The sequence below is a fragment of the Portunus trituberculatus genome, chromosome 49 (assembly GCF_017591435.1).
Source record: "Portunus trituberculatus isolate SZX2019 chromosome 49, ASM1759143v1, whole genome shotgun sequence".
NCBI lineage: Eukaryota > Metazoa > Arthropoda > Malacostraca > Decapoda > Portunidae > Portunus > Portunus trituberculatus.
The window spans coordinates 2,233,073-2,259,974 of NC_059303.1; the positions used below are offsets into that span (position 1 = coordinate 2,233,073).

At 43.4% G+C, this 26,902-nt stretch overlaps 1 protein-coding gene across 1 annotated transcript in view; it reads left to right on the top strand.

Annotated features, from left to right (window-relative positions):
• The window catches only part of LOC123499093 (dedicator of cytokinesis protein 3-like), a 131,357-nt gene extending 108,671 nt beyond the window's left edge, over positions 1–22,686 (top strand). Inside the window, exons 30-36 of the mRNA XM_045246714.1 lie at positions 15,932–16,015; positions 16,157–16,317; positions 17,041–17,197; positions 18,492–18,631; positions 19,481–19,620; positions 21,043–21,128; positions 21,367–22,686. Of these exons, the coding sequence (XP_045102649.1) occupies positions 15,932–16,015; positions 16,157–16,317; positions 17,041–17,197; positions 18,492–18,631; positions 19,481–19,620; positions 21,043–21,128; positions 21,367–21,729 (1,131 nt within the window). The 3' untranslated portion in view covers positions 21,730–22,686. The remainder of the gene's footprint in view (positions 1–15,931; positions 16,016–16,156; positions 16,318–17,040; positions 17,198–18,491; positions 18,632–19,480; positions 19,621–21,042; positions 21,129–21,366) is intronic.
• Positions 22,687–26,902: the final 4,216 nt, after the last annotated feature.

Here is a 26,902-nt window from a genome sequence, read left to right on the forward strand (position 1 = left end):
TCTATAAAAGCTCCTACTCTAATAACCTTACTTTTGTTTACTCTAACATCCAGCCATAAGGACTCTACTCTGTTATCTACCTTAATACCATTAACCTGACTGGAAATGAAGGATTTTTACATAAATAACTACTCCTCCACCTATCCTACCAATTCTCTGGTGTAAATACATAATGTATCCATCTACTTCATATTCTTTCCTATTTTCCCTAAACTTTTCCTCATTTACCCATGCCTCTGTGACACATACAACATCTAAGTCCTCCTCAACTATATAACTAGATAACTCGTCCTTCTTGTTCCTAAGACTCCTGGCATTTACATAAAAACATTTAAGTCCTGCTACCTTCCTAGATGCTGTCTCCTTATTTGGAATCCTAATCTTATTCTCTCCTATTTGCACCTGGAAATCTTTCCTAATCTTTTCACTATCTCTGTTTATCCTATCTAATTTATGTCTAGCATCTTTCTTCTGGAATGCATTTGCTACCTCACCCCCTACACTCCATCCCAACTCCCCTCCAGACATCCACTCAGCACATCCACACCCTTCCTACTCAGATGCACACCATCCCTAGCATACAAATCCTTCGCCCATAGAACCTATCCCATACATCCACAAAGCTGACACCCACATCCTTACACATCCCTTTTACCCGATCATTCACACCAATGGCTCTAGACAACCATTCCTGCTAACATACACACGAGGCAAGATTCCTGACACTACACACCTCCTACCACTCTCCCTTATCTTGCCTAACATTTCCGAAATCTTGCCACTAACTCCTCCGACCCACCTGCTCTGACATCGTTCCCACCTACGTGCAAAACTACTACACCCTCCCTCTCCATCCCCCCAACCCTCTTCTGCACCTCCTCACTCACTGCCTTCACACCTGCACCAGGCATACACACGTCTCGTCCTCCTATCACCCCACACCTGAGGTGTGCTAGGCACAACCATCCTCCTCCTCTCCTCTACCCCCTTCTTTCTCCTTTCACTCACCACAACCACTTCATTCACTCCACTCTCACTCTCCCTCCCTCCAACAAACCGAACCTATTTTCACACTCAACAGGTTTAGTCCTATCCTCCCTAACTGCCTCCGCTTTCCTTCCCTCGCAACCTGCCATCTCTGCCCATCCTGACTACTATCTTTCCCAGTCTGGCTCGCCTGCTCCTCTTCCCCACTCTGCTCTTCCCGACAGAGGGCCAAGCCACCCTGTCGCCTCAGAAGGTCCAACCTTCGGCCTAACACTGATCTCCTGCCTAATTTTTTCCACTGCCTCCCAAGCCTCTTAACCTCCTCCTTCAACTCAAAGATGAGAACTTGTCGCACTTTTCCCCTCACTTAGCTTTCTGATTTCCTCTCGCAATTCTCGGTGCTCAAGAGAAAGAACTAAATTCTCGCTCTTGAGCCTACACACCATACACTCAGAAAAGTCAACGACCTTCCTGTCATGCCCACACATCTCACACACAACAAACTCTCCCAATCCCATCTCAACACTCTCTTTCACGCACTCAATCACACTCTGATATACCTCAGTAGCTACCGCCATACTAATTTACAATCTGTTAACTCACAAACAAATAAAAATACTTGGTGACGGCAGGGTGGGGAACCATGGTGGTGGGGGGCCTAAGTGAGGTCAACTAATCCTCTTTCAAGGTCAACTTGACGGTTACAAGCCTAGTCTCCTCGCCTACCAAAATACTTTTAACTCACAAACACTGATTCTAACCACTATTTCACTCTAATCTAACACTTGCAGTACACACTTTCACTTCACTAACACTCAAAAGCACCACACACAGACACCAAGCACAAACACCACTCGCTAACTATAAAAACCACAGCCAAAAACGGAGCGCACACACAACACGTCCACTCGCCACCGCAGCTACTCCCCACACACGAGGGGCGTGGTGAGCTCATCAGCACATTGTTTGAGGAGGTGAGGACTTATACTATCAGGACCTGCAGCCTTCCTGACGTTGACACCCTTCAGGTGCCTCCTAACAGCAGCCTCCGTGATTACCACGCTCTCAATGCTTGAAGGAGCAAGGCGTGGGAGAGGTGGTGGCTGCCTGTCTGGTTCTGGCGTCTTCATTTTATCGCTGAACACTTGTGCAAGCAAGTCAGCTTTCTCCTGGTTGGTGACAGCCAGGTTCCCACAAGGCTTAGTGAGGGCCGGGACACGTTCGTGGGAGGTGACGCCCTGCTTCTCCTTCACCAGACTCCACCACTGCTTTGGATCCAGCTGGTTGGAAGACAATATTCTCCTGTTATTTTCTTCCCATCTTGCCTTGGCCCATTTCGTGACTTGTGTCATATCTTGGCACGCAGCTCGGTGTATCGCCTTGTTCCGTTGGTGCCACGCACAGTACTTTCGTTCTGCAGCAACGTGACAACGATACCCAAACCAGGGCTGGTCCTTTAGGGTCGTTCAGTAGGTCTCGTGTGGCACGTGTTGCTGCTGTAAGTCCTGGAGGATGGTGGTGAGAGTGGTGACATCATGGTGAGGCTCACCAGTGAGCACTGCATCCCAGGAAGTCTCCCTCAGGACTCGTCTCATTGCTCCCCAGTCAGCGCGGTCTCACAGCCAGATGGTCTTGTGGTGGTCCTCCTCACGTGCTGGGGCGAGGTTAATGGTGGAGAGGACGGCGAGGTGGTCAGAGGTACCCACGAAGTCCAGTGGGCGGCTCTGTACGCTGTCACCTGCCAGGTCCGTCAGCACAGGGTCCAGGGATCCTCCACGCTTGTGTGTGGGGAAGTCAACATGGTTGTGAAGTCCCTGCACTACTGTCAGCTCAGTAAATGCCCTCAGCACAATATTGTGGTTGAGGTCACCCACGATCACAACATTCTGACAGTTGTGAGCCGCCATGATGTTGTCCAGGTTGTCAGTGAAGTAGTTTAGCAGCTCACTTCCCTGCCATTGAGGTCGGTACATGACGCACAGCAGCAGGGCGCCCCTGTCAGCGAGTATGATGCAGAAAAACACCAACTCTATCACTTCAGGTGTGTTGACTGTCAGGGCGTTGATGTGGAGGCCCTCGCGATGACACACAGCTAAACTACCTCCCTGCCCACTGCGGCGATCAAGTCTCGTCCAGTGAGAGTAGCCGATGATCCTGTCGCAGGTGGTGACACAACTGTCGTCCAGGAAAGTCTCTACCACCACCACTATGTCGGCGTGTTTCTCAAGGGTGGTGTGTGTCAGCTCTCCGACATTGGTCCTGAAGCCACGAATGTTGGCAGACAGAACTGTGAGGGTGGCGGCGGTGGTGGCATTAGCGGCCTCTCTCTCTCTCTCTCTCTCTCTCTCTCTCTCTCTCTCTCTCTCTCTCTCTCTCTCTCTCTCTCTCTCTCTCTCTCTCTCTCTCTCTCTCTCTCTCTCTCTCTCTCTCTCTCTCGGGCATATTCCATGATAGGCCTTACCTGGGCCGTTGAAATAGATGTTCCATAGTATTGGGCCGAGTACTGAACCTTGGGGTACAGATGCCTCCACTGGAAAGGAGGACGAGGTGCTGCCTTTCACCACTACACGGAGGCTTCGTCCCGTTAGGTAGCTGGTGAACAGTTGTAGCAGGTCCCCGGTGATGCCCAGCTGCTGGAGTTTAGTAGTCAGCGCATGGTGCCCCACAGAGTCAAAAGCACCAACAATGTCTAAGGCGATCACCAGGGAGGGGCGTCCGGCATCAAGGGCATCATGCCAGGATTTGGAGAGCAAGAGGAGGAGATCAGAGGTTGAACAGCCTTTTCTAAATCCAAATTGCTTCGGAGACGGAAGGTGGTTCTCCTCAAGGTATTTGTTGAACTGCTCACCAATTATCCTCTCAAAGATCTTGCTCACCACTGAGAGGAGGGAGATGGGTCGGTAATTTCCTGGCTCTGCTCTTGACCTCTTCTTGTGCACTGGTGTAATTCTCGCCTCCTTCCTAAGTGATGGCCACGCACCGGTCTGCAGGCACTTCCGGAAGATGAGTGCGAGGGGGATTGTTAGTTCAGTTGCACAGTTTTTAAGTATATGTGGACTTAATCCGTCAGGGCCTTCCTGGTGTTCACTCCTCTCAGGAGTCTTCCTACGTCATCTTCAGTAATGGCAACATTCTGAAGGGATGAGGTACCAAGACGGGGGAGGGCAGGTGGCTGCCTGTTGGGGTCACCAGTTGTCATTTTCCGGCTGAACTCTGTGGCAAGGAGATCAACCTTTTCACGACTGGTGACAGCCAGGTCTCCGTTAGGTTTAGTAAGGGCTGGAATTCGCACTTGATGGGAGATGCCTTGTCTCTCCTTCACCAGGTTCCATCATTGCTTAGCATCAACCTGGTTAGAGGAGAGTTTTTTCTTGATATCTGTCTACCATCTGGCCTTGGCCCACTTCGCTGTCTTTATCATTACCTTGCACGCTCTTCTGTGCCGGGCTTTATTGACCTGCGTGGAATGTCGCTTGTAGTGTTGCCACGCTCTATATTTATTGTCAGCAGTGACTCTACATTGGTAGCCAAACCATTGTTGGTCCTTAGGGTTTGTTGTGTACACCTTGTGTGGCACAAATTGTTGTTGTAGGGAGAGAAGGACAGTGGTAAAGGCGATGGTATCATGGTGTGGGTCGCCAGTTAGTACGGTGTGCCAGTCAGTCGCTGACAGAGACCGCTTCATAGCCTCCCAGTCAGCATGCTCCCATAGCCAGATGACTCACTGTTGTTCCTCCTCTCTAGCAGCGGAGAGATTGATGGAGGACAGCACTGCGTAGTGATCAGAGCTACCCACACGGTCCAGTGGGCGGCACATCACACAAGCCTCTGGCAGGTCAGAGAGCACAGGATCCAGGGAGCCTCCACGCTGGTGTGTTGGAAAGTTGACATGGTTGTGGAGTCCCTGGACTACAGTGAGGTCTGTGAAGGCTCTCATCATCAAGTGTTGGTTGAGGTCCCCTACAATAACTACGTGTTGGCAGTTATGGGCAGCCATGATGTCATCGAGGTGCTCAGAGAGGTAGTTTAGGGAAGCGTTTCCTTGCCACTGTGGTCTGTATGCTGCACACAATAGCAGACCGCTCTCATCTGCGAGGATGACACGGAGAAAGACGATCTCCATAACAGCGGGGATGTCAACTGGCAAAACATCAACCTCCTGCATCTTGTCGCAGTGACACAGCTATACCACCTCCCTGCCTTTCTTGTCGGTCTCGCCTCACCCATGGCAAGTATCCGGGAATTTTGTCGCATATTGTGATGCAGCTTTCATCAAGGAAGGTCTCTACAGCCACTACTACATCCACATGATGTCTGAGGATGAATGTGAGTGTTAGTTCTCCCACATTTGTCCTGAATCCCCTCACATTAGCTGAGAGGACTGTGATGCTGCTGGTATCCATGTTACCTTATCAGGCAGCTATTTGTGGGGGGTGAAGGGGCTGGACCTAGGGCGAGAATGTAGGAGGCTGCTGCAGAACTGGCTGGGGGTGTGGCGCTGGGTGGGTGGTGGGAGGGTGATGCTCCGATAAGATGGTGCGGAGAAGTCGTTCTTGCCTGGCTTCTGCGGCTTTGGTGAAACACTGCTCTTCAGTGTGGCCACGACATAAGCAGTAGGTACACTCTAGCCTCGTGTTTACCTCTGCTTGACGTTTTCTGCAATGATCAGCTGTGTGTCCTCTCCAGCCACAAAAATCACACATCTCCACTGAGCAGTGGTTTGATGTATGTCCTCGCTGGCGGCAGCAGCCACAGAACGGGGGAGACACTCTTGTTTTCGTGTCCCGTCACCTGTTGTTCCTTGCCGTGCTGTTTCTCCCTGTGTCGCTCCTGAGGGTAGCAGGGGAGGGGCTTGGGAGTGACGAGGGTGATCAGGTGGAGCGGAGGAGGTGTTGTCAGGTGCGGCAGGGTTGGTGATGGTGGGAGGGGTTGCTTATTGGCTCTGGGTAGACTGTTGGCGCGTGCGTGGGGGGGCGGGCACGGACAAGTCTGTTGTCCGGGTCGTCGTGAGTCACCTTTCACAGTGGTTGAGGCTTCCCAGACTGCCACCAGGACTGCCAGTGAGGGTGTTCAGTGCACACCTCCCGCCAGTCACTATCTATTTTGCTGGGGAGGGCGCTGGTTGCTTATGTGACCAGGGGTGGGGTGGGAGCCTGCTGGATCAGCTGAGATTAGGCATCAATGTCACTGATTATATCAACTAGTGATGCTCTCCTTAGTTGTAGTTTGTCTCCCTGTTTTTCAAATGCCGTCACTCTAGATGAGAGAATATATTTCGGGTCTCTGCCGGATGATAATTTCTACGAGCTCTTCAGCGGGACAGGAGAGTTTTAGTATTGTCTTCAGTTGTTGGCTGTATTGGAGATTGGTCTGGTGGGGGGGTGGCGTTGACAGGGGCGGCCACGTGGGTGACATGGTGAGGTATGTCTTTGGTCCTTCTAAGCTCCTCCGTCCATAGGCAAGAGAAGGTACCTTCGGTGTGGCCCGCCTGGTTTGGGCAGCCTGTCTGGCTGCAGGCTGTGGAGGGCTTCACTCTTACAGAGTAACTGCAGATACAGCAGTACCTTGCCACAGAATAACCTGACTTGCCCGCCCACGCAATTTTCTTGTGTGGGAGATCTAAGTCAAGGCCATGTGGTATGGGTGGGGGAGTCAGGCAGGAGGAGAGAGAGAGAGAGTGAAAGTGAAGTAGGTAGGAGCGATGAGTTGTACTCAGGTCGGGTCAGGTCACAATCCTTTTTCAAGGTCACTCTTAGAGCTGCACGTTCCTAGTTTCCTATGTGTGAGGATTCACTGTTCACCACTATCACTCACTGTTTTCACCACTGTTACTCTATATTTCTTCACCAAAATTAGATTGACGCACTAATGAAGCACTCACAGCACCACTTGTCACTGATCATAGTTGTAGATTTAGGAACACTTCGAGAATAAAGCAAAAAAAAAATGCAGAGCGTCACACGCTCTCTCTCTCTCTCTCTCTCTCTCTCTCTCTCTCTCTCTCTCTCTCTCTCTCTCTCTCTCTCTCTCTCTCTCTCTCTCTCTCTCTCTCTCTCTCTCTCTCTCTCTCTCTCTCTCTCTCTTATTTAAAACATCATCTTACACTGAGTTACATCATATAATTTTACAATATACCAGGTAAAGATAGAGATTTAGACATAAAGCTCTTTGTGTTGGCAAGGAACTATTTTAAACGTCTTTTTCACGTTAGTATATTGTTTGGACACCTCACATCACTGCACTTCACTTCACAGCACTAGCCGGGCAGGGAGCGCGCCACTTTTCTCTGCTGAGTTAATAGTCCCGCTACCTCAGCAGGCGTGGCCACCATGAAATGATTCCACAGGCATGCTGCCCTGGTTCTGAATATTCGCTGGTGTTGTGAGGAGCGGGAGAGAGGCACCAGTACCTACTGGTCCTTCTTCTCGCGTCAGCATCTCTTGCGTCGCTCAATGTCTTGATGAATTCTAGGATATCCACCACCTGAGCTTTTTTCTCTATTATTCAGTCAAGCTGCAGGGTAAGTGACTGGATAACCTTCTTGTTTCCCATCACTTCTTGTTTTAGGCGTAAAGTGAGGGATACAAGCTCCTCCCTATCCATCGCCATGTATTCTTGACGTTCGTTGTCCACATCCTCACTGAAGGTAGGTGCGTCGACGTCATCCACAGGGGAGAAAGGAGGAGGGGCTGGGGTTTCAGGTGTTTCCTCGATATCTTCATCTTCGTACACAACTGCTGCGTCAATGTTGGCCTCTTGGCGTAGCTGCTGGGTTACGTCGCACGTGTATGCTTCCCTGTCACCCAGGCATCTCTCTCTCTCTCTCTCTCTCTCTCTCTCTCTCTCTCTCTCTCTCTCTCTCTCTCTCTCTCTCTCTCTCTCTCTCTCTCTGCTTCCTGGATGTTACTTTTCACGCTATAGTATGCCAGTATTAAAATTTAGACTTTACTTCCACACCACCCAATGGCGTAAAAGTCTCAGCGCGTTTTTTTTAAGAGGGTGTGACCCGTGACACAGGTCTCCTTCAGTCACCCTGAGTGTTGCTGCTTGGGAGAAGTTTTAACACATTTATATTTACAGTAAAAGTCCTGAAATCCGGAAGTCATGGGGGTTCAGGCATTCCGGATTCTAGGATTTTCCGGATTGTAACATAGTAAGGCTGAAAGTAAGATTAAAATCTTGAGGGTACTATGTAAACCTCACTAAACTAACCCCAACTTGCTATATCTCTTTGTAGTACTGTCATAACATCTTACAGGGATTACTACTACCACGAGTCCACTGTGTACTTCCTCACCACACCACACAAAATTTATGTAGGCTTTTTTTTTTTTTTCTTGAAGATTTGCCAGACTATGGGGGGAGTGGCATGGGCCTTTCCAGCCATTATGGCATCCCATATGTGATGATTGCTCTTTTCCTACTTGTCAACTTGTATTTGTGTAGGTGATTTCACTATTTTACGTAGGCTATTCCACCATCCACATATACTGAGAAGTTTGAGTGATTGTACTGTACAGTACCCCACATAATATGTATACAGTCCACAATACTTATGGTTAGGGTTGTATGTTTTCTCTTTTTCACTGTCTTTGTTTGGAGGCCAAGAGGGTTTGCTGAAGCCATGATAACAGTAGTTTGGCACACACGTGGTCGACTTTGTGATGGTGATAGACGAGACGTGATCCCACGTGGCAGAACGCAATGGTGGATGGCGGTTGGCGGGATGTTGAATCGGCACATTCGGTGTCGGTGATGACATGTTCGGTTTCGGCTATTATTATTATACATATATTTATTACTATTATTTCTTACTTTTTACATATTTAACTCAGCCTTTCAAATTTTCCGGATTATAAGGATTTCTGGATTATAAGGTTCCGGATTTAAGGACTTTTACTGTACTAAGACACAAATGTATTTTTTACTTTCATACTATAAGGTTATCTTAAATAAGCATAGATGTTACAGTACTTATTCACCTTACAACCCCAGTGAATCAATAAAGCAACACTAAAGTATTTATGCCACGTTTCTTCAGCCTTGTGTGAATACTTTATGGTTAATAAATTAGTTTTGCTTTGATGTATTATATTGTGTATATAAAACTTTCAGTATTATGAATTGACCTTGTTTGTGATGATTCTTACATATATCACAAACATTACTCATCGCAGGTTTGGGAAACATGGCAACTTACATATATTTTGAGTGCATTCGTATATCTGATTTATGACCGTTTTGACTTATGACCGGTAGGTCGTAACCGATCTAGGTTGTAACTCGAATGGTGCCTGTATTTGTACACCAGAGCAAATTATTGATACATAAGTGGTTGGGTTTTCAACACTGCCAGTACCAACCCTTTCTAACCCACCCTTACTTAACCTTACCATTTCTCAGCAATGTAAAGCAAAAAAATTAAACCTGTTTCAACAGTTAAGTCAAGAAATAGAATAATACCCATACAAAATATTTAAGTCCAGAGTATCTCAGTGCAGTTCCCGTCAGAAGCAGCGTGGAAGTGCATAACATCATCGAGTCAAGTTAACTTGTGTTAAATAGAATAAATTGCATTATTTAATCATATCTCCACAAATATCAAGTCGCATTTAATCAAAATCTCGTTATTCAAACACACACAAACCAAGAGTTGACTGTAATACTAAAGATTATCATAGGCTATTTGTAGACAGAGGCAGAGGAGACTTAATAATTATTATAGAATATGGATGAAGGTTAGGCTACACATGGACATTCTCTCTCTCTCTCTCTCTCTCTCTCTCTCTCTCTCTCTCTCTCTCTCTCTCTCTCTCTCTCTCTCTCTCTCTCTCTCTCTCTCTCTCTCTCTCTCTCTCTCTCTCTTTTTATTTTTTTTTATTTAAACATAACTTTATACAAAAGAACATGTACCCAAAGGCGCACTGTCGTGTGCTACCTATTCTAAGGGTACTACAATCTATTTCTCTACAATATTTACAAGACTTAAAAATAGATAATATACAAGATGGTCAGCATGTAAATGGAGCACTATTCGTTTCACTTCACTAGCACTATTCACGCACTGCACTACACTGAGTGTCACGTCACAAAGAGTGTCAGAGGAGTTGGCAGTGTCTGTCTCCACTTATGTGCCATCAGTTTGACACTGTGTGTGTTCATCTCCTGGACGTGAGGCACCGCGGCCGTGAACAAGTTCCACATCCTGGAGACGCGTCCTGCGAAGGTGCGTTGATGCTGACACCCGTGGGATCGCGGCACCTCTACGGCGTCACCACCATTGAGCACCGTTCTCGTGCTCCGTGCGGTGACTCTTAGAGGATGACGCAGCCCTGCCAGATGTGGCACTCTTTGCACCTGTGCCTTATGGAACACTACGATCGCCGCCACGTCTCTGCGGTGTTCCAGTGAATCAAGGGACGCTCAGGCTCTGGGTGAGGTGGTATTGCAGCATCTACTAGCCGTATGGCGCGGCGTTGGATGCTGTCCAGTCTCCTTCTGTGTGTGGCGGCACAGGACATCCAGGAGAGAGCTGCGTATTCAAGGTGGGGCCGCACCTGTGCCTTGTACAGCAGCAGTCTCCCTTCCTGTCGAGGAAACTGGCGATCCTTCTGAGAGCGGAGATCCTGTGAGAGGCTTTCTTGGCAATGGTTTTGACATGCCTGTCAAACCTCAGCCCTCGATCCACCTCCACTCCAAGTATCTTGACGTCATCTTGGAGTGGGAGAGCAGCAGCGCCAAAGACAACTTTCCTGCCATTGCTGCCATGGCGGCTGGGGACCGAGAGACAACCATTGCCTGTGTCTTCTCCGGCGCGAATGTCACTTGCCAGCGAGCACCCCACTCCTTTATCACTCGTAGCTGCTGATTGATGGCCTCAGCAGCCCGCCCACTGTCCTGGCGTGGATAGGTATAGGAGAGGGTGCAGTCATCAGCATAGGCCATGACTCCTGGCAGTAGCTGGAGAAGATCATCCACGTAGATATTCCACAGGAGTGGGCCAAGAATTGAACCCTGTGGCACTGATGCCTCCACAGGCAGGGACTCAGATGTTTGCCCGTTGACAACCACCTTGAGGCTTCTGTCCTGCAGGTAATTTCCCAGGAGTCGTAGCAAGCCACCCTGGATGCCTTTAGCACGAAGCTTTTCTAGTAATCCGTTGTGCCATACTTTATCAAAAGCTCCTGCTATGTCCAAAGCAACCACTATAGTGTCCTTGCCGTCGTCGAGGGCGTCCTGCCACTGCCTGGTGAGAAGCATCATTAGGTCGGAGGTTGACCTTCCAGGTCTGAACCCAAACTGTTGGTCTGAGAGGAGGGCATTGTCCTTGAGATGGCTACACACCACCTCTGCCACGACCCTCTCAAACACTTTACCCACCACTGACAACAGGGATATGGGTCTGTAGTTTTTTGGGTCCGTCCTGGAGCTTTTTGTGTACGGAACTACTCGAGCCTCCTTCCACACTGAAGGCCAGACGTTTTCCCGTACACAAGTTGTGAAGACTTGGGTGAGAGGGGCAGCCAGTTCCTGGGAGCATCGCTTCAGCAGGTGCGGGCTGATGTCATCAGGGCCGGTGGCTTTCTGTGTGTCCAGCCCCGCAATAATCGCTTCACCTGCTGATGCGTCACCTCCACCATGGTGACAGTCTTCTCACATTGCTGGACCAGCTGAGGCGGTGGCTGCTGTGGATTCCCGACCTTCATTTTTCCAGCAAACAAGGAAGCCAGCAACTGTGCCCTCTCCTTACTGCTGGTGGCGACAGTACCGTCCTGCTTGCTGAGGGAGGGATGGATTCTTGGTGGCCAGTTCCTTGTTTGTCCTTAACAAGAGACCACCAAGTTTTGTTTCCTACGCCAGTGCCACACAGTTTCCGGCGCAGGCTTTCCTCCCACTTTTTTAAGGCCCACTTGCTGGTTACCACCATCCTCCTGCATGCAGCCCTGTGCAGGTCCTTGTTGCGCCGAGTCGGGTTCCTCTTGTAGCGGAGCCAGGCAGCATACTTTGCCTCGGCAGCAACACGGCAACGGTAGCCAAACCATGGCTGATCCGTCGATCTGGTGGTGTATTCCCTGTGTGGGACGTGGCGTCTCTGGAGGGCGAGAAGGTGAGAGGTGAGTGCAAGTGCTTCACTCTCTGCTCCTCCCTGTAGCAGAGTGGCCCATGGGGTGTGGGTCAGGTCGCGGCGCAGGGAAGCCCAGTCTGCTTTGTTCCACAGCCAGATGGTGCGGGTGGTGGCCTCGTCCTGAGCCACGCCCACTTCCAGCTGTGTCAGTACAGCGTGATGGTCAGAGCTGCCCACGAGCCCCAGCTGATGACACTGAAGCTTGTCTTCCTGGTAGTCTGAGATGACAGGGTCTAATGTCCCTCCTTGTTCATGTGTAGGGAAGGTGACATGATCTGTCAGACCCTGCACCTCCAGGAGATTCTCGTAGGCATCTCTTTCCAGGTGGTGATTGAGATCCCCCACAGTCAGCACGTGGCTGCAGCTGTGTGCCATCATCAGGTTGTCTAAGGTCTCAGTCAGGTACAGGAGTGAGTCAGGCCCTTGTCGCGGGGGGCGATACAGGGCACACAGCAGGAGGGCTGAGCGGTCTGCCAGCATTACTCGGAAGTACATCATCTCCATCAGTGGAGGCGTGTCTATGTCTTTCCTTCCTTGAAGCAGACAGCCACTCCACCTCCTGTTTGCTCCTGTCGGTCCCTCCTCACCCAGTGGGTGAAGCCCTGCATCCTGCCATACGTGGGCTCCACCTCACTGTTCAGCCATGTCTCGGTCACCACAACAACGTCTGCATTGTGTCGTTGCACACAGTTGTGGTATAAGTCTGCAAGGTTAGTCCGGAGACCACGGACGTTGCTAGAGACGACCTTTAGTTGGCGGCAGGGGCAAGCTGGCTGTACCATGGTGAGGGATGGTAGTGAGCGAGGCCTGCTAGTCCGAGGTGGTGGTTAGGGTCCGCGGCCGACTGCTGGTACTGGTGAAGAGGAGTGGTCCACTGCTGCCCCTGGCTCTGATTCCAGATACCAGGCTGAGGAAGGAGTGGGCGAGGTTGTGGCAAGGACTGAAATGAAGTGAGGGGGTGGGCGGGCTGAGCCGCTGCAGGTGGGAAGGGTGTGGCTGTGTGTCTTTCCACCGTAAGGAGCCGCTGTAGGAGACGCTCCTGACGTAAATCGTCAGTTCTGACGTGGCAAGTAGCAGAAGAGTGTCCTTTCCGTGAGCAGTACTCACACACTTTTGCCTTGGCTCGCTTTTGTGTCTGCTTGGTGACCTGGTGAGTCCTCAGTCCTTCGCTGGACACCCTCTCTCTCTCTCTCTCTCTCTCTCTCTCTCTCTCTCTCTCTCTCTCTCTCTCTCTCTCTCTCTCTCTCTCTCTCTCTCTCTCTCTCTCTCTCTCTCTCTCTCTCTCTCTCTCTCTCTCTCTGCATATTACTGCAATGGTTATTTTTTTAACCACGCACTAACAATCAAGGAATAATTTCCTTCTCTTTATAACCATAGTTCTAGCCTCTTATGAAAATGTAACTGAAACAGTGTCTTTACTGGAGAGAGAGAGAGAGAGAGAGAGAGAGAGAGAGAGAGAGAGAGAGAGAGAGAGAATTTTGGCATATTACAGAAGATCATTTGTATAGGATTGGAGTGGATGCTGTGATATCTACTCCCCATGAGTGATGCTGACTGACTGACTGACTGACTGGTGTAGTGCACAATGTTATGGTGATGATTGATCCTTAATGATTCCATTTACCACTTATATAAGATTTTATCAGAAATCAGAAGATATAGATAGATAGATAATTTATTGTCAGTTTGCAACATAACAATGTTACAAATTGAAATTCTTTTTGGCTAAAGCTCATATTAACATAGTTAGCTAAAAGGTATTAAAGAAAAAAGAAACATTTCCTACAGTATAAAATCACAGACAGTCAAAAGAAGTATCACAATTACATACAAAGTAATTACACTGTTACTATTCTATTTCAAGTAGTTGAAAAGTATGATGCTCTTTGGTACAAATGATTTCTTATACCTATCAGTGTGTTGGGTAGGCACACCTAACCTTCTGCCGGATCTAAGAAAAACATAGCAGGAGTGAGGTGATGAGATGGGTCTTTCATGGTTTTTTCAACTTACTTCATTGTTCCTTCCTGGTATAGTTTTTCAAGTGCATTTGTATTTACACCTAATTTTCTTGATTTACGTAAAATCTTTTTAAGTTTACTCTTATCTCCAGTTGTTAACTTGCCATACCAAGTAGTTAAAGAGAAACTTATTAATGACTCTATTATCAACTTGTAAAATAGACTTGTTATCCTTTTATCTGTGTGCAAGTTGTTTAAACCATGTAAAAAGTGAAGTCTTTGATTACATTTCTTAACTATCATGTTGGTATTTGTACTACCTTTAAGTTGATCGTCAATCATAAAACCTAAGTATTTATATTCTTTTACTCTCTCTACAGATTTTTTATCAATTATAATAGGGTCAGATATGCGACGATTTTTAGTTCTATAGTCTATTATCATCTCTTTGGTTTTCTTTATATTTAGTTTTAGAAAATTTGATCTGCACCAATCAACAAATTGGTGGACTTGGTTTACATACTCGTCACATTCATCATTCGAAATTTTACCAATAATTACAGTGTCATCAGCATATTTAATTATTGTGCAATTACTAAACGCACTTCTACAGTCGTTAGTGTATAGGCTGAAAAGGACAGGGGACATAACACAATCTTGAGGGGCTCTTGTATTAGTGACTAATATGTTGGACTTTACATTGCCTAACGTGGTGTATTGAGGTCTGACTTAAAAAACTAAAAATCCACTTTAGAATGTAACTATTTACCCCCATTCCCATTAATTTATTCAGCAAAATGTGAGGCTGGATAGTATTGAATGCTGAGCTGAAATCCACATAGAGAATCCTTTCTTGTGTGTTCTGTTTGTCCAGATGTTTGCTTATATCATTCAGTAAAGTTAAACTTGCGTCTTGAACACTTCTGTTTTTACAATAAGCAAATTGTAAGGGGTCTTTCATATTGGCAACACTGTCACATAAAAGATTCCTCAATATATCTTCTAAACATTTAATTATATTTGAAGTTAAAACAACAGGTCTAGAGTCATTAAAAACTTTGGGAAATTTCACCTTCGCTATGGGTTTGATTTCCGACTCTTTCCATTTGGTTGGCACAACGCCCTGATCTATAGAGTCCTGAAAGAGTGACCTTAACACTGGCGCCAGTTGTTCTGCACAGCACTTGAGTGCCCTGGCTGGCACACCGTCAGGGCCCGTGGCTTTGCCAGCTCGGACCCACTTCAGGGATTGCAGAACGCGTTCCTCTGTTATTAAAATTCTTTCATCTGTAATATTTCGGATAGCTGACATTGTATCGTATTCAGAAGACTTTGTTATATAATATAGATAGTTTGTTTTAGTAATTATTGCTAAGTTACTGTGAATTGTTGCTGTAAACTGAAAAGGCTATAAACAATGCAGATACTATTTTTATTCTCTTCAATTCATCATATTTCTCTTATTCATCGATTTGGAAAGGTTTTAATATGATGTTTAGATTCAGCAATCATTCCTGAGTGTGTCAATATGAAATAGAATGTTCTAAGTAAAGTATGAAGTAACATGAAAAAGTTTACAAGGTAGACAATTTTGCCCACCTATGTGACGGGGTGTTGCAAAAACCCCTTTTAACACACATCAAGTATCTGTTGTCTATGACTTGAATGTTATGGATCAGTGATATATTAATTCTATAGTTGATTGATGTTGATTGATCATGGTTGTTAGATAATCTGTATGTATATATATATAGTATATATTTGTCACTTTTCTTCAGTTCTACTTCCATTTCTTTATGTTATTAGCCATTACATCCATTTATTTATTTATGTGTTTGACTTTACCTGCTTTTCTCAGACAATGATCCTTGAAGGTGCCTTAGATCTTCATGGTAGAATTGCTCCATCAGCCAACCAACCACTACACAAACGTCTTGTTGAGGTGAGATGATGGCATTAAATGGAGTTTCCTGGAAACAATAATAGATTGGTGAAACTCCATTATGGGCTGTTAAGCTAGAATGAATGTGTGAATGTCGAGGCAGCAGATGTTGATTGTAAGCACTAATGAGGAACCTTCCAGGTGTTTGAGGGGTTGAGGAGTAAAGTACGAAAGATGTGTTCCACACCTCAGTCTCAGCGGTCCACCTCCTCCCTGCAGTCCACACCTCCGCCCCCACCCACTCACCGACGTGCTGACTCAGACCCTGCCACTGAGTTCAGGAGAACAGGCTCAATCATCAAGTAATAGACCTTAGATTTTTTTTTTTTATTTTTTATGTTCATGATTATATTTGATTGATTGTTTAATTGATGATTACAGTTATTCATGTATTTTGCATATTATTCAAGGTTATATTCTACAGGAGGATAATAAAACATGAAATTTAGTGTGGCAAATACTAGCCATGAATGATACTGATTGAGTCTTAATTAGTTTTCTTGTCTCTCAGACATGGAGATTAAGAATTCGTGTCTCCGCATTTCATCAGGTTTGCTTTCCATATTTTGATGATGCTTCACAGTTGATTAGTAATAGTTTCATTCGTGATAGTGCAAACATCCCTTCCCTAACAGCCCCTGCTGAAGGTGACTATTGGCACACCTGCACAACCCTGTAGCATAACCACAAACAGTCCTGTGTTGCTAATACCCACAGTGATCCTTGTCTGAGCTTGTCTAGTACATCCAGTTTTGCGTCCATTCCTTTGGGGGAATTTTTAGGAACAGGCATTATATACAGATAGATTGTTAAATAATGTTCATATTCTAAAATACTTTGGATGAAATTGAATATATATAATCAACAGCTAAACCTGTTTCTGAGTTGAATTTTAGTTTACTAATACATAAAATTAACAATTGCTTTGATATTTATTTTTATTAAGTTGAAACTGGTATTCATAAATTATTATTATTATCATGATAGATCAATCGGATAAGAGACCACATTTTTTTACTTTTCAGTTCTCCACTTCCTCCATTACCATCTGACAAAGGTGCAATTAGCTTAAGTTCTTCCTCCACTTCGGGACACTCTTCGCAGCGGTCCTCTCAGTCCTCATCACTGTATGCCCACTTCCAGTCAGGCTCTCATGATGATGATATCTATGCCAAACCTCAGGTGATGACTTTACTATAATCATGAAAACTGAAATATCTGATGCAATATGTAATGAAAGCTATAATTCACGTACAGACAAACTATGATATTTGAAAGCTGAGTTGTGAAAATCTCATTCACATTGAAATTCAGGGATGCTACTTTTTAAATCATATTGTGGAAGCTTTGATAATGAAAAAAAATTTCATGTATTGTTAACTGTCAAATATGTGACAATTGATATTCCAGAAACATCAGTTTTCTGGCATCACTGTCTGAGCTCCTTTTTGAATTTACCTTGTTGCCATCCCATTGTTTTCTGGAGACACTGTTTATGTTCTGATAGCACTGTACTACAAAATCATGTGTTTGGTCCTGCTTGTTGCAGCTGACAGGCACTTCTTATTCAATAATTTATTTGCTACTGTATAGCCCCATTATGGATTCAGCAAAGAAAAGAAGTGGTGTAAAACATAAACATTGTGCATTGTTGATTGCAGAGGAAATAGAAATGTAAAAAAAATTTCATTTGCTTTTCATTTGGCATTTAATTTTCTTTTTTAAAGCACTGTACAGGTAGTCCATTTCAGTTGATATATTTAGCAAATCCAGCAACTTCTTGACCTTAGGCTTGCCAGACTGCAGAAAATTCCAGACTACAGGCGGTCCGTAAAATATTGATGAATACTGCCACCTGTATTCTATAAACCGTCATAGCTAATGATGTCAGTCATAGCGGGCAAAATAGGGCATTTTAGATGCATGCCCATCTGTCACCAGCTATAAACTTTTTTGACGTCATCCATGAGTGCTAAAACAGGGTTCACCCTGTTTTAACTCTGCCTCTGACTGTCAGACCGTCAGAATTCTTATCAACATCAAGATAACATGGCTGTATTTACCATAACATGATTCCAACTGTTTTTATTATAAATTTAGCAATAGATATCAGTAATAGTGAGTAAGTAAATGATGTCCTTCTTTGATGCAATAAAGTAGTATTACAAATAATTGCTTGGAGCAGTACAATCTGTTTTTTCCAAACCCAAACGAACCTTGCCTCATACAGGCTGCATGTTTTGGGCTCATTTGTAATCTTCTGTACTGGTATCCATTTCTGTTGAATACATAGAGCATATACATATGCATAAAAAGTCCAGAATTTAAAAAAATCTGGCAATTCTGAGGTTCCAAGGTTGCTGGATTTTTTTTATAGTCAAAAGTACTTATGACTTTTTATCTGATGTGTCTGATGTATTTGTATTGAATCATTAGATGACTAGGGATATTTTGGTCATTTATGTTTTCTGCCAAGGAATGGGATGGAAACCTGGGAGTACAACGAGACTCCCGGCCACGTTCAGCCTTCATCTCGGACAGCAGAGGTTCTTCACCAAAGTCACTCTCAAAGTCACTTAATAATGACTACATGATTGTCCCTCCACCTAAGCTCAGGTTGGATAATAATAACGCTTTGTAAATCCATTTTTTACTTGCATGACAAGTTCTATGTCATCTATCTCAACTTGCCCTTTAAGTGAATTATTATATTACTGTTTTTTGTAATTCAGTTACGATGTAATTTTATGGTTTAACATTTGTTTGTTTTTGTTAGAATGTTGCTTTGTATCTTCAGTGTCCTATCATCTATTTCATCTACTGTCACCTTCCCAATAAGGTGACAGTAGGCTTGGAGATCACATTTATTCTTCTTTTCCTTTTCTTGCTTTACCTGTTGATGGGAACGCAGAGATATAATGCTGATTTGAGATTTATTGGTTGAGGAACAATTGCATCTGAGCTTGTCATCATTACTAGCAGACCCATCAGTGCTAGTATGGTGGTATGGTCATCCTTGGCATGAATCATTTACTTGCGATTGCAGACCTTAGCATTGCTGTACCACTGATAATTCAAGAAAGATAATGTCAAATAGAGTAAATATATGATCTTATGCAAAGAAAGAATAGGATTTACATACTCTCTGAACCTGGTGACGGTGCTGTTTGTACATGACATAAGGTCTTGTAAGTAAGTGTCAAGTGTGAATCTAAAATTATGATCTGCACATTTAGAAATTAAGTGTAGTGTCAGGACACTGTAGATCTGCCTTACGTATCTTTATTGTGACAAGATCAATGTGCACAGATGCTTATGCTATTTAATGTATAGTTGTAGATGCCGATATGTAAAGATATTATTTAAGTTTGCATGATTCAGTCTTCCACAAAGTGAGAAAGTATGCATGAAACATTTTAATTCATCACAAGCAGAGGTTGATGAATACCACGGTCCTTATTTCAGTGATGAGGCCCATAGGTGGCGATACTCCCGCCCTCCTAGTCCCCGTACTGCCCGGAGCTCTATCACTCAAGACTCAGCAAACTCCTTGTGGTGTGACTCACAGGGTTCTGATGAGTCATTACCTCCGCTTCCCCCAAGAGGTATGTTGACTGTGAGGTTTGCTGATCAGTGCTCCATGTTTTGTGAAGTACAGTGTGAGTTTTTTGGTTATAAATTTTCTATTGCCACAATCTTTTCATTCTTTTCAACAATGAACTTAATAGTATTCCATTACCACCCAGAAAAAATTTATATAATTCACATTGTGGTGATTAGTTGGTATTCTTTTATTATTTACCTTTACTTATTATTAGATAGATGGACTATTATTTATTTACATGAATTGGTAATTGATAATTGTACTGTACCTGACTTCATTTCCTTGATCCATGTTACCAAAAATGTAATTTAACATAACATAATACTTGCTGTTTAACCCTTTCACTACGGTGACGCCTATGTGGGCGTCATGAAGCCCCAGTAGCAAATACGGTGACGCCTACGTAGACGTCATATTTCTTTTCTGAGCTTTCTTCAGTTCAGTTGTCCCATATAGTGTGTTGGATACCAACTACACACGCCATATGCTGTCCTTGAAATCCTAGTGCTCCTCCCACCATCCTTGTCTCCACCAATCACAAAAGATAAGCTACATGCGTCCCGTCTTGTGTCTAAAATTACCCAATGGCATAGACTGTTCCCATCTCTCTCTCTCTCTCTCTCTCTCTCTCTCTCTCTCTCTCTCTCTCTCTCTCTCTCTCTCTCTCTCTCTCTCTCTCTCTCTCTCTCTCTCTCTCTCTCTCTCTCTCTCTCTCTCTCTCTCTCTCTCTCTCTCTCTCTCTCTCTCTCTCTCTCTCTCTCTCTCTCTCTCTCTCTCTCTCTCTCTCTCTCTCTCTCTCTCTCTCTCTCTCTCTCTCTCTCTCTCCCTCTCCTCTCCCTTCCCTCTTCCTCTCGAAGATAAGCTACATGCGTCCCGCTTGTGTCTAAAATATTAGCAAATGTCTCTCTCTCTCTCTCTCTCTCTCTCTCTCTCTCTCTCTCTCTCTCTCTCTCTCTCTCTCTCTCTCTCTCTCTCTCTCTCTCTCTCTCTCTCTCTCTCTCTCTCTCTCTCTCTCTCTCTCTCTCTCTCTCTCTCTCTCTCTCTCTCTCTCTCTCTCTCTCTCTCTCTCTCTCTCTCTCTCTCTCTCTCTCTCTCTCTCTCTCTCTCTCCAAGAGAGAAGCTTCCACTTTCCTTTTCGAAGGCGACATGGTGACTAAAAAATAGCAGCATAATACACAAAGACGACAAGTATGACAAGCTTGCAAGTTTCCTCAAGGCGGCTGACACTACCACCTGTATATCATACAGGCGGGCTTTTTTAACATCCGGCACGAAAGGGTTAATGCTTTGGGGTAAGAATCATGTTATTCTTGGAGTTGCCTATTCAGAAATCAAATAGGTGGGATTGTTAAACTGCATCATATCAGTTGTAATTGTGTTTTTATAGAAATGTTCCATTTTCTTCCACATTCATCAATGGCAGTCGGGGAGCGGCCAGCCAGGTCTATAAGTCTTGGTGGAGAAGAAGAAGCACCTCCTCCTGTGCTTCCCAAGAGGATGGGCAAGAAGGTACGTGCCTCGAGTTTCCCTGTTGGAGAACATAGTATCTTAGATGAGTAGCAGGCAATATAGTTAAATTCTGAACTTTGTGATGAGAAGTGATGAGCATCTTTTATACACTTTGTATTTTTTTTTTTTTTTACAGTGTCTCTGTGTGTGTACTGACATTCCAGTTGTCCATGATAGTCATAAGGGTTTCATTACAAAAACACAGCACACAAAATTTTGTATGTGTAATTTTGTACAGTGTCCATCGACTGCCATGTTTGGGTGTGAGCAACTCCTGGGTGATGGTGTGGATGGACTCGGCTATAGTGGCGGTGGCCTTAGTAACGGCTTTCCTGCCTCCACCCCTGGCACCCCTCCGCTGGTCTCCCCACGCAATCATCGCACCCCACCACCACCACCCATACCCCCTAAAGCCATTTCAACTCCTCTTACACCACTCTCTCCACCCACCGGCTTCTCCCCTAATACTTCAGCTGAAGATCTAACTCCAACCACACCAACTAATATAAACCTAAGGAATCTTGATGAACTGCATCACAACCTTCTTGAGAACTACTCTGTACCACCCCGTCTGCAGCCTCCTCCTCCTCCCTCTCCATGAAAGTGTTAGAATTCCAGTGGTCTTATTGTTCTCTTCTTCCCTTACATTCCTACATATGTTCATAACTACTTCTTGATGCACATTTTTTTCTTTTTTTTTTCTTTTTTCAAATTGTTAAAAATTTTTGTTAATCTTTTATAGCTTTATTTCTTAAGATAATATTTTGTTTAGTGTGCTACTTTTTCCTATAAACTGAATTGAAATATTATCACCTCAGCACACTAGTTATTTATTGAATTTAGTATTTATGGATACAGTATGTGGACTAAGCTATTTTAAGGTACTGAAATATTTTTTTTTTCCTGCATTTCTATTATGGATTAGAGAATGGGCTTGTTCATTTCTGAAGATTCAACTTGCACATCAGAAATCATCATATAGGATAATATATTCTTACTTGCTTACAATTTGTACAGAAAACCAGTAAGTTATTTGCTAATTATTTACAAAAGTGTTTGTGAAAATATTCAGGAAAATAGCACAATCATTTACTGATTATTTACGTAAACATTTTCAAAATTAAAAAAAACAAAACATAATCATTCCCTGATACTCCTCATAACAAATGATCACTCAGCCATGCACAATTACTATCAGTCTGTATATATATATATATATATATATATATATATATATATATATATATATATATATATATATATATATATATATGTATATATATATAGACACACACACACACACACACACACACACACACACACACACACACACACACACACACACACACACACACACACACACACACACGGGCGGAGCGGAGAATGTTGCGCGGTCTCCTCACACCCGCGCCCCTGTCCACCCAGCAGTGAGTGGGTACCGAGTGTTAGTCGGGGGTTGTGTCCCGCCTCTCGGGGTGGCGGCCTGGCACCTGCCGCGGCGTGTAGCTGAAGGGTGCAAACCCGTGATCCCCAAAACCCTGCTTCGGCCAAACCACAATTAGGTAAACACACACACACACACACACACACACACACACACACACACACACACACACACACACACACACTGTGCAGAGTTATAAAGCAAAAGGAGGATTGTGAAATACTGCAAGAAGACTAAATAAGATCTGGGAATGGAGTAAGAAGTGGGAAATGGAATTCAATGTGAACAAAAGCCATGTCATGGAAATGGGAAAGAGTGAAAGACGACCTGTGGGAATCTGTAAGATGGGAGATGGAGTAGAACTGGAGAAAGTCAAAAAGGAAAAGGACTTAGGAGTGACGATGGAAGAAAACAATCAACCAGTAAGCCATATTGATAGAATTTTTAGAGAAACATATAATTTGCTGAGGAATATTGGAGTAGCATTTCACTATATGGACAAAGAAATGATGAAGAAATTGATAAATACTATAATAAGACCCAGATTGGAATATGCAGGAGTAGTGTGGACCCCTCATAAAAAGAAACACATAAGGAAATTGGAGAGGCTACAAAAAATGGCTACAAGAATGGTCCCAGAACTTGAAGGGATGACATATGAGGAGAGACTAAAGGCTATGGATCTACCAACCTTGGAACAAAGGAGGGAGAGAGGAGACCTGATACAAGTCTATAAATTGATCAACGGAATGGACCAAGTGGAGAATGAGAAACTGATCCAGAGAGAAGAATATGACATCCGAAGCATAAGATCGCATAGTAAAAAGCTGAGAAAGGGAAGATGTCTGAGAGATATTAAAAAATATAGTTTCCCGCAGAGATGTATTGAGACGTGGAACAGTTTAGATGAAGAAGTAGTGTCTGCAACGAGTGTGCACACTTTTAAAGTAAGATTGGATAAGTGTAGATATGGAGACGGGGCCACACGAGCATAAAGCCCAGGCCCTGTAAAACTACAACTAGGTAAATACACACTGGAGACTCAATACTCGAACTTAATTAATTCTAAATGGCTGTTCAAGTATCAAAAAGTGTGACTACTAATGCCTATAAATCAGGTAATTTGTTTTAACTTAGCAAAACCTTAAAATTACAAAAATTTCAATGTAATTTAAAAAATTTTTTTATTTGTACTTATCATAAGTGAAGGCTGGTGATGGATAACATTGGAGAGGAGGGGAGAAGAATGGAGAGGAGGAGAGAAGGTTATTCATTGGAGGACGAGTCACCATCTATGAAAATGTCTGGTAACTCGTCTCATGGAGATTCCTGTGAATCCAACAGTGGAAGGCTGTGGCTTACTGACACTTGCACTCTCACAAGATTTCTTATTTTTACCACTAATAAACCTCTCTGGTGCCATTTTAAGTTTCTAAATGAAAACTGTGGACAGAAGGTAGGAGAATGTTGTTCTCATTACCATGGTGGGTCTAGAGATGTAACCAGTATGCTGGAATACTAGTATTTTACCATTGTTATTACTGGCACCAGAATGGGACGACTGGTGTCAGTGGGGAGGGAGAGGCCAGAGCTTTGTTTACAACCAAGTGTGCAGATGTTCGAGGACCAGATATTTTTTTGAGTACCAAGTTGATCTTTTGCGTTTGAGTTTCGAGAAGTTCGACTTCAGACATTTGACTATTAAGTGTTTACTATGTATATATATATATATATATATATATATATATATATATATATATATATATATATATATATATATATATATATATATATATATATATGTGTGTGTGTGTGTGTGTGTGTGTGTGTGTGTGTGTGTGTGTGTGTGTGTGTGTGTATTTACCTAGTTGTAGTTTTACAGGGCTTGGGCTTTATGCTCGTGTGGCCCCGTCTCCATATCTACACATCCAATTTTTCTTTAAAACTATACACACTCGTTGCTGACACCACTTCTTCACTCAAACTGTTCCACGTCTCAACACATCTTTGTTGGGAAACTATATTTTTTAACATCTCTCTGACATCTTCCCTTTCTAAGCTTTTTACTATGTGATCTTGTACTTCGAATATCATATTCTTCTCTCAGGATCAGTTTCTCATTATCCACTTGGTGTGTGTATGTGTGTGTATATATATATATATATATATATATATATATATATATATATATATATATATATATATATATATATATATGATATATGTATAACTTTAAGGAAAAAATTGAATAATTGGAGGCATGGAGACAGGACACGATGAGCCCCACTCGAACCCCGTACAATACAACTAGGTAAATACACACACACTTGACCCTCGTTTATTCGGATTTAGGTTAATCCAGACAGTGTTGATTTTGGTTAATCCATACAGTGTCCAGATTATATTTCAATAATTTGAGCCCAGATGGCTAACAAGTGAATTCAACCAATAAGCACCTTATGCACTTCCATAAACGGCCAATAGAATGTTTGTGCATTTTTCAGTACCTTAGCTCTTTTAATTATGTCTCACAAGGGTGTTAAGCATAAGTGAGTGGCTGTACCTATAACATTAAAGCTGTAATTAATAAGAAAATTAGAGAAAGAAGGTAGAGTTGTGAGTGTTTGTGTGGAGTATGGTGTGGCCAAGCAAACTGTTACTGTGTCAGACATGAGTAAATCAAAAGATGATCTGGTAGAATATTCTGCCAAATACTGTGTGGATGTATCATCAAGTGAAACCGATAAAGATGCACCAGAGAAAAATGTAAGGAGTGGAAAAGATGCTGCATTAGATACTGCTAAGCTCCTGATAGGAGTCATGGCTTAGGGAGATGGCCCATTTCTCCACCATGTTGAGCAGTGGACTGACACTCTGAAGTAGGAATAATAAAGTACCTACACAAATACCATAGTTTATTACTACAGAATATTTCATTGATACTAAAGCTAAAAACATAATACCTAAAATAATCTAAAATATTTAAAAATATAAAATGATAGTAAGAATTTTGCACCTACACAGGCATTCAAATGGAATACTCGTTACCAGGTGGCAGCACTGAGCAGTCAATCATAACTGTTTCAATACAAAACAATTATGATTTTTTCCTTTTGTATCCATAAAATATTTAATAGTAATAAACTACAGTATTTGTGTAGGTACATTGTGATTCATACTTACTACAGAGTGTCAGTTTCCTGCACAACATGGCAGAGGAAGAAGCCATCTCCCTGAGCCAGGAGTCCTATTTGGCCTCCCTGAGTCTTTTGCCTATGAAATATTCACATCATCCTTGAATATATATATATATATATATATATATATATATATATATATATATATATATATATATATATATATATATATATATAGTGGAGACTCAATACTTGAACGTCTTAATAGTCGAATCTTTCAATACTCAAACGCAAGAGTTTGATTTATTACTCAAAAGAAAAACCTGGCTGTCGAACGTCCACACACATGGTTATAAACAAAGGCTCCCTGGCCTTGCCCTCTACCCTCCATCAGTTGTGCTGCTGTGGTCCTCAGAAAAATATTCTTCAGCGTTCTGTCTGTAGTTTTCATTTACAAACTTACAGCGGTGAAAATATCTGGTAATCTAACTTCCACACACATGGTTGTAAACAAAGCACTGGCCTCTCCCATCCCTCCACTCTTATTGTCCCATTCTGATACCAGTAATACCAGTAATAGTGAACCAAATATCGATATTCCGGTATACCGGCATCATAGTCCCATAGTTGTTAGAAAAACAACATTTTTTTTGTCCTCTGTTTGTAGTTTTTCATTTAGAAACTTATAATGGCATCAAAGAGATTTATTACTGGTGAAAATAAGGAATCTGGTGAGAGTGTTGAGTGAGCCACAGCCCTCCACAGTGGGTTCACAGGAATCATGCCAAAAGAAAAGTTACTAGAAGTTTTCATAGATGGTGACTTGTCCGTGGATGACCTCCCTCCTTCTCCCTTCCTTTTCTACATTATCCATCACCAGCCTTTACTTATGGTATGTACAAATAAAAATAATAAAAGATAAATTACATTGAAATTTTTGTAAACTTAAGGTTTTGCTAAGATTAAAACAAATTACCTGATTTATACGTATTAGTAGTCAAACTTTTTGATACTCGAACAGCCATTTGGAACGATTCAAGTTCGAGTACTGTATACATCAATGATATACAAGAGAGCTTGAATAGCTACATGAATTTGTTTGCAGATGATGTGAAACTTAAGAGTAATATAGAGCAATGAGGACTAAAATTACAGAGATATTGACAAGATCTGGGAATGGAGCCAGAAGTGGA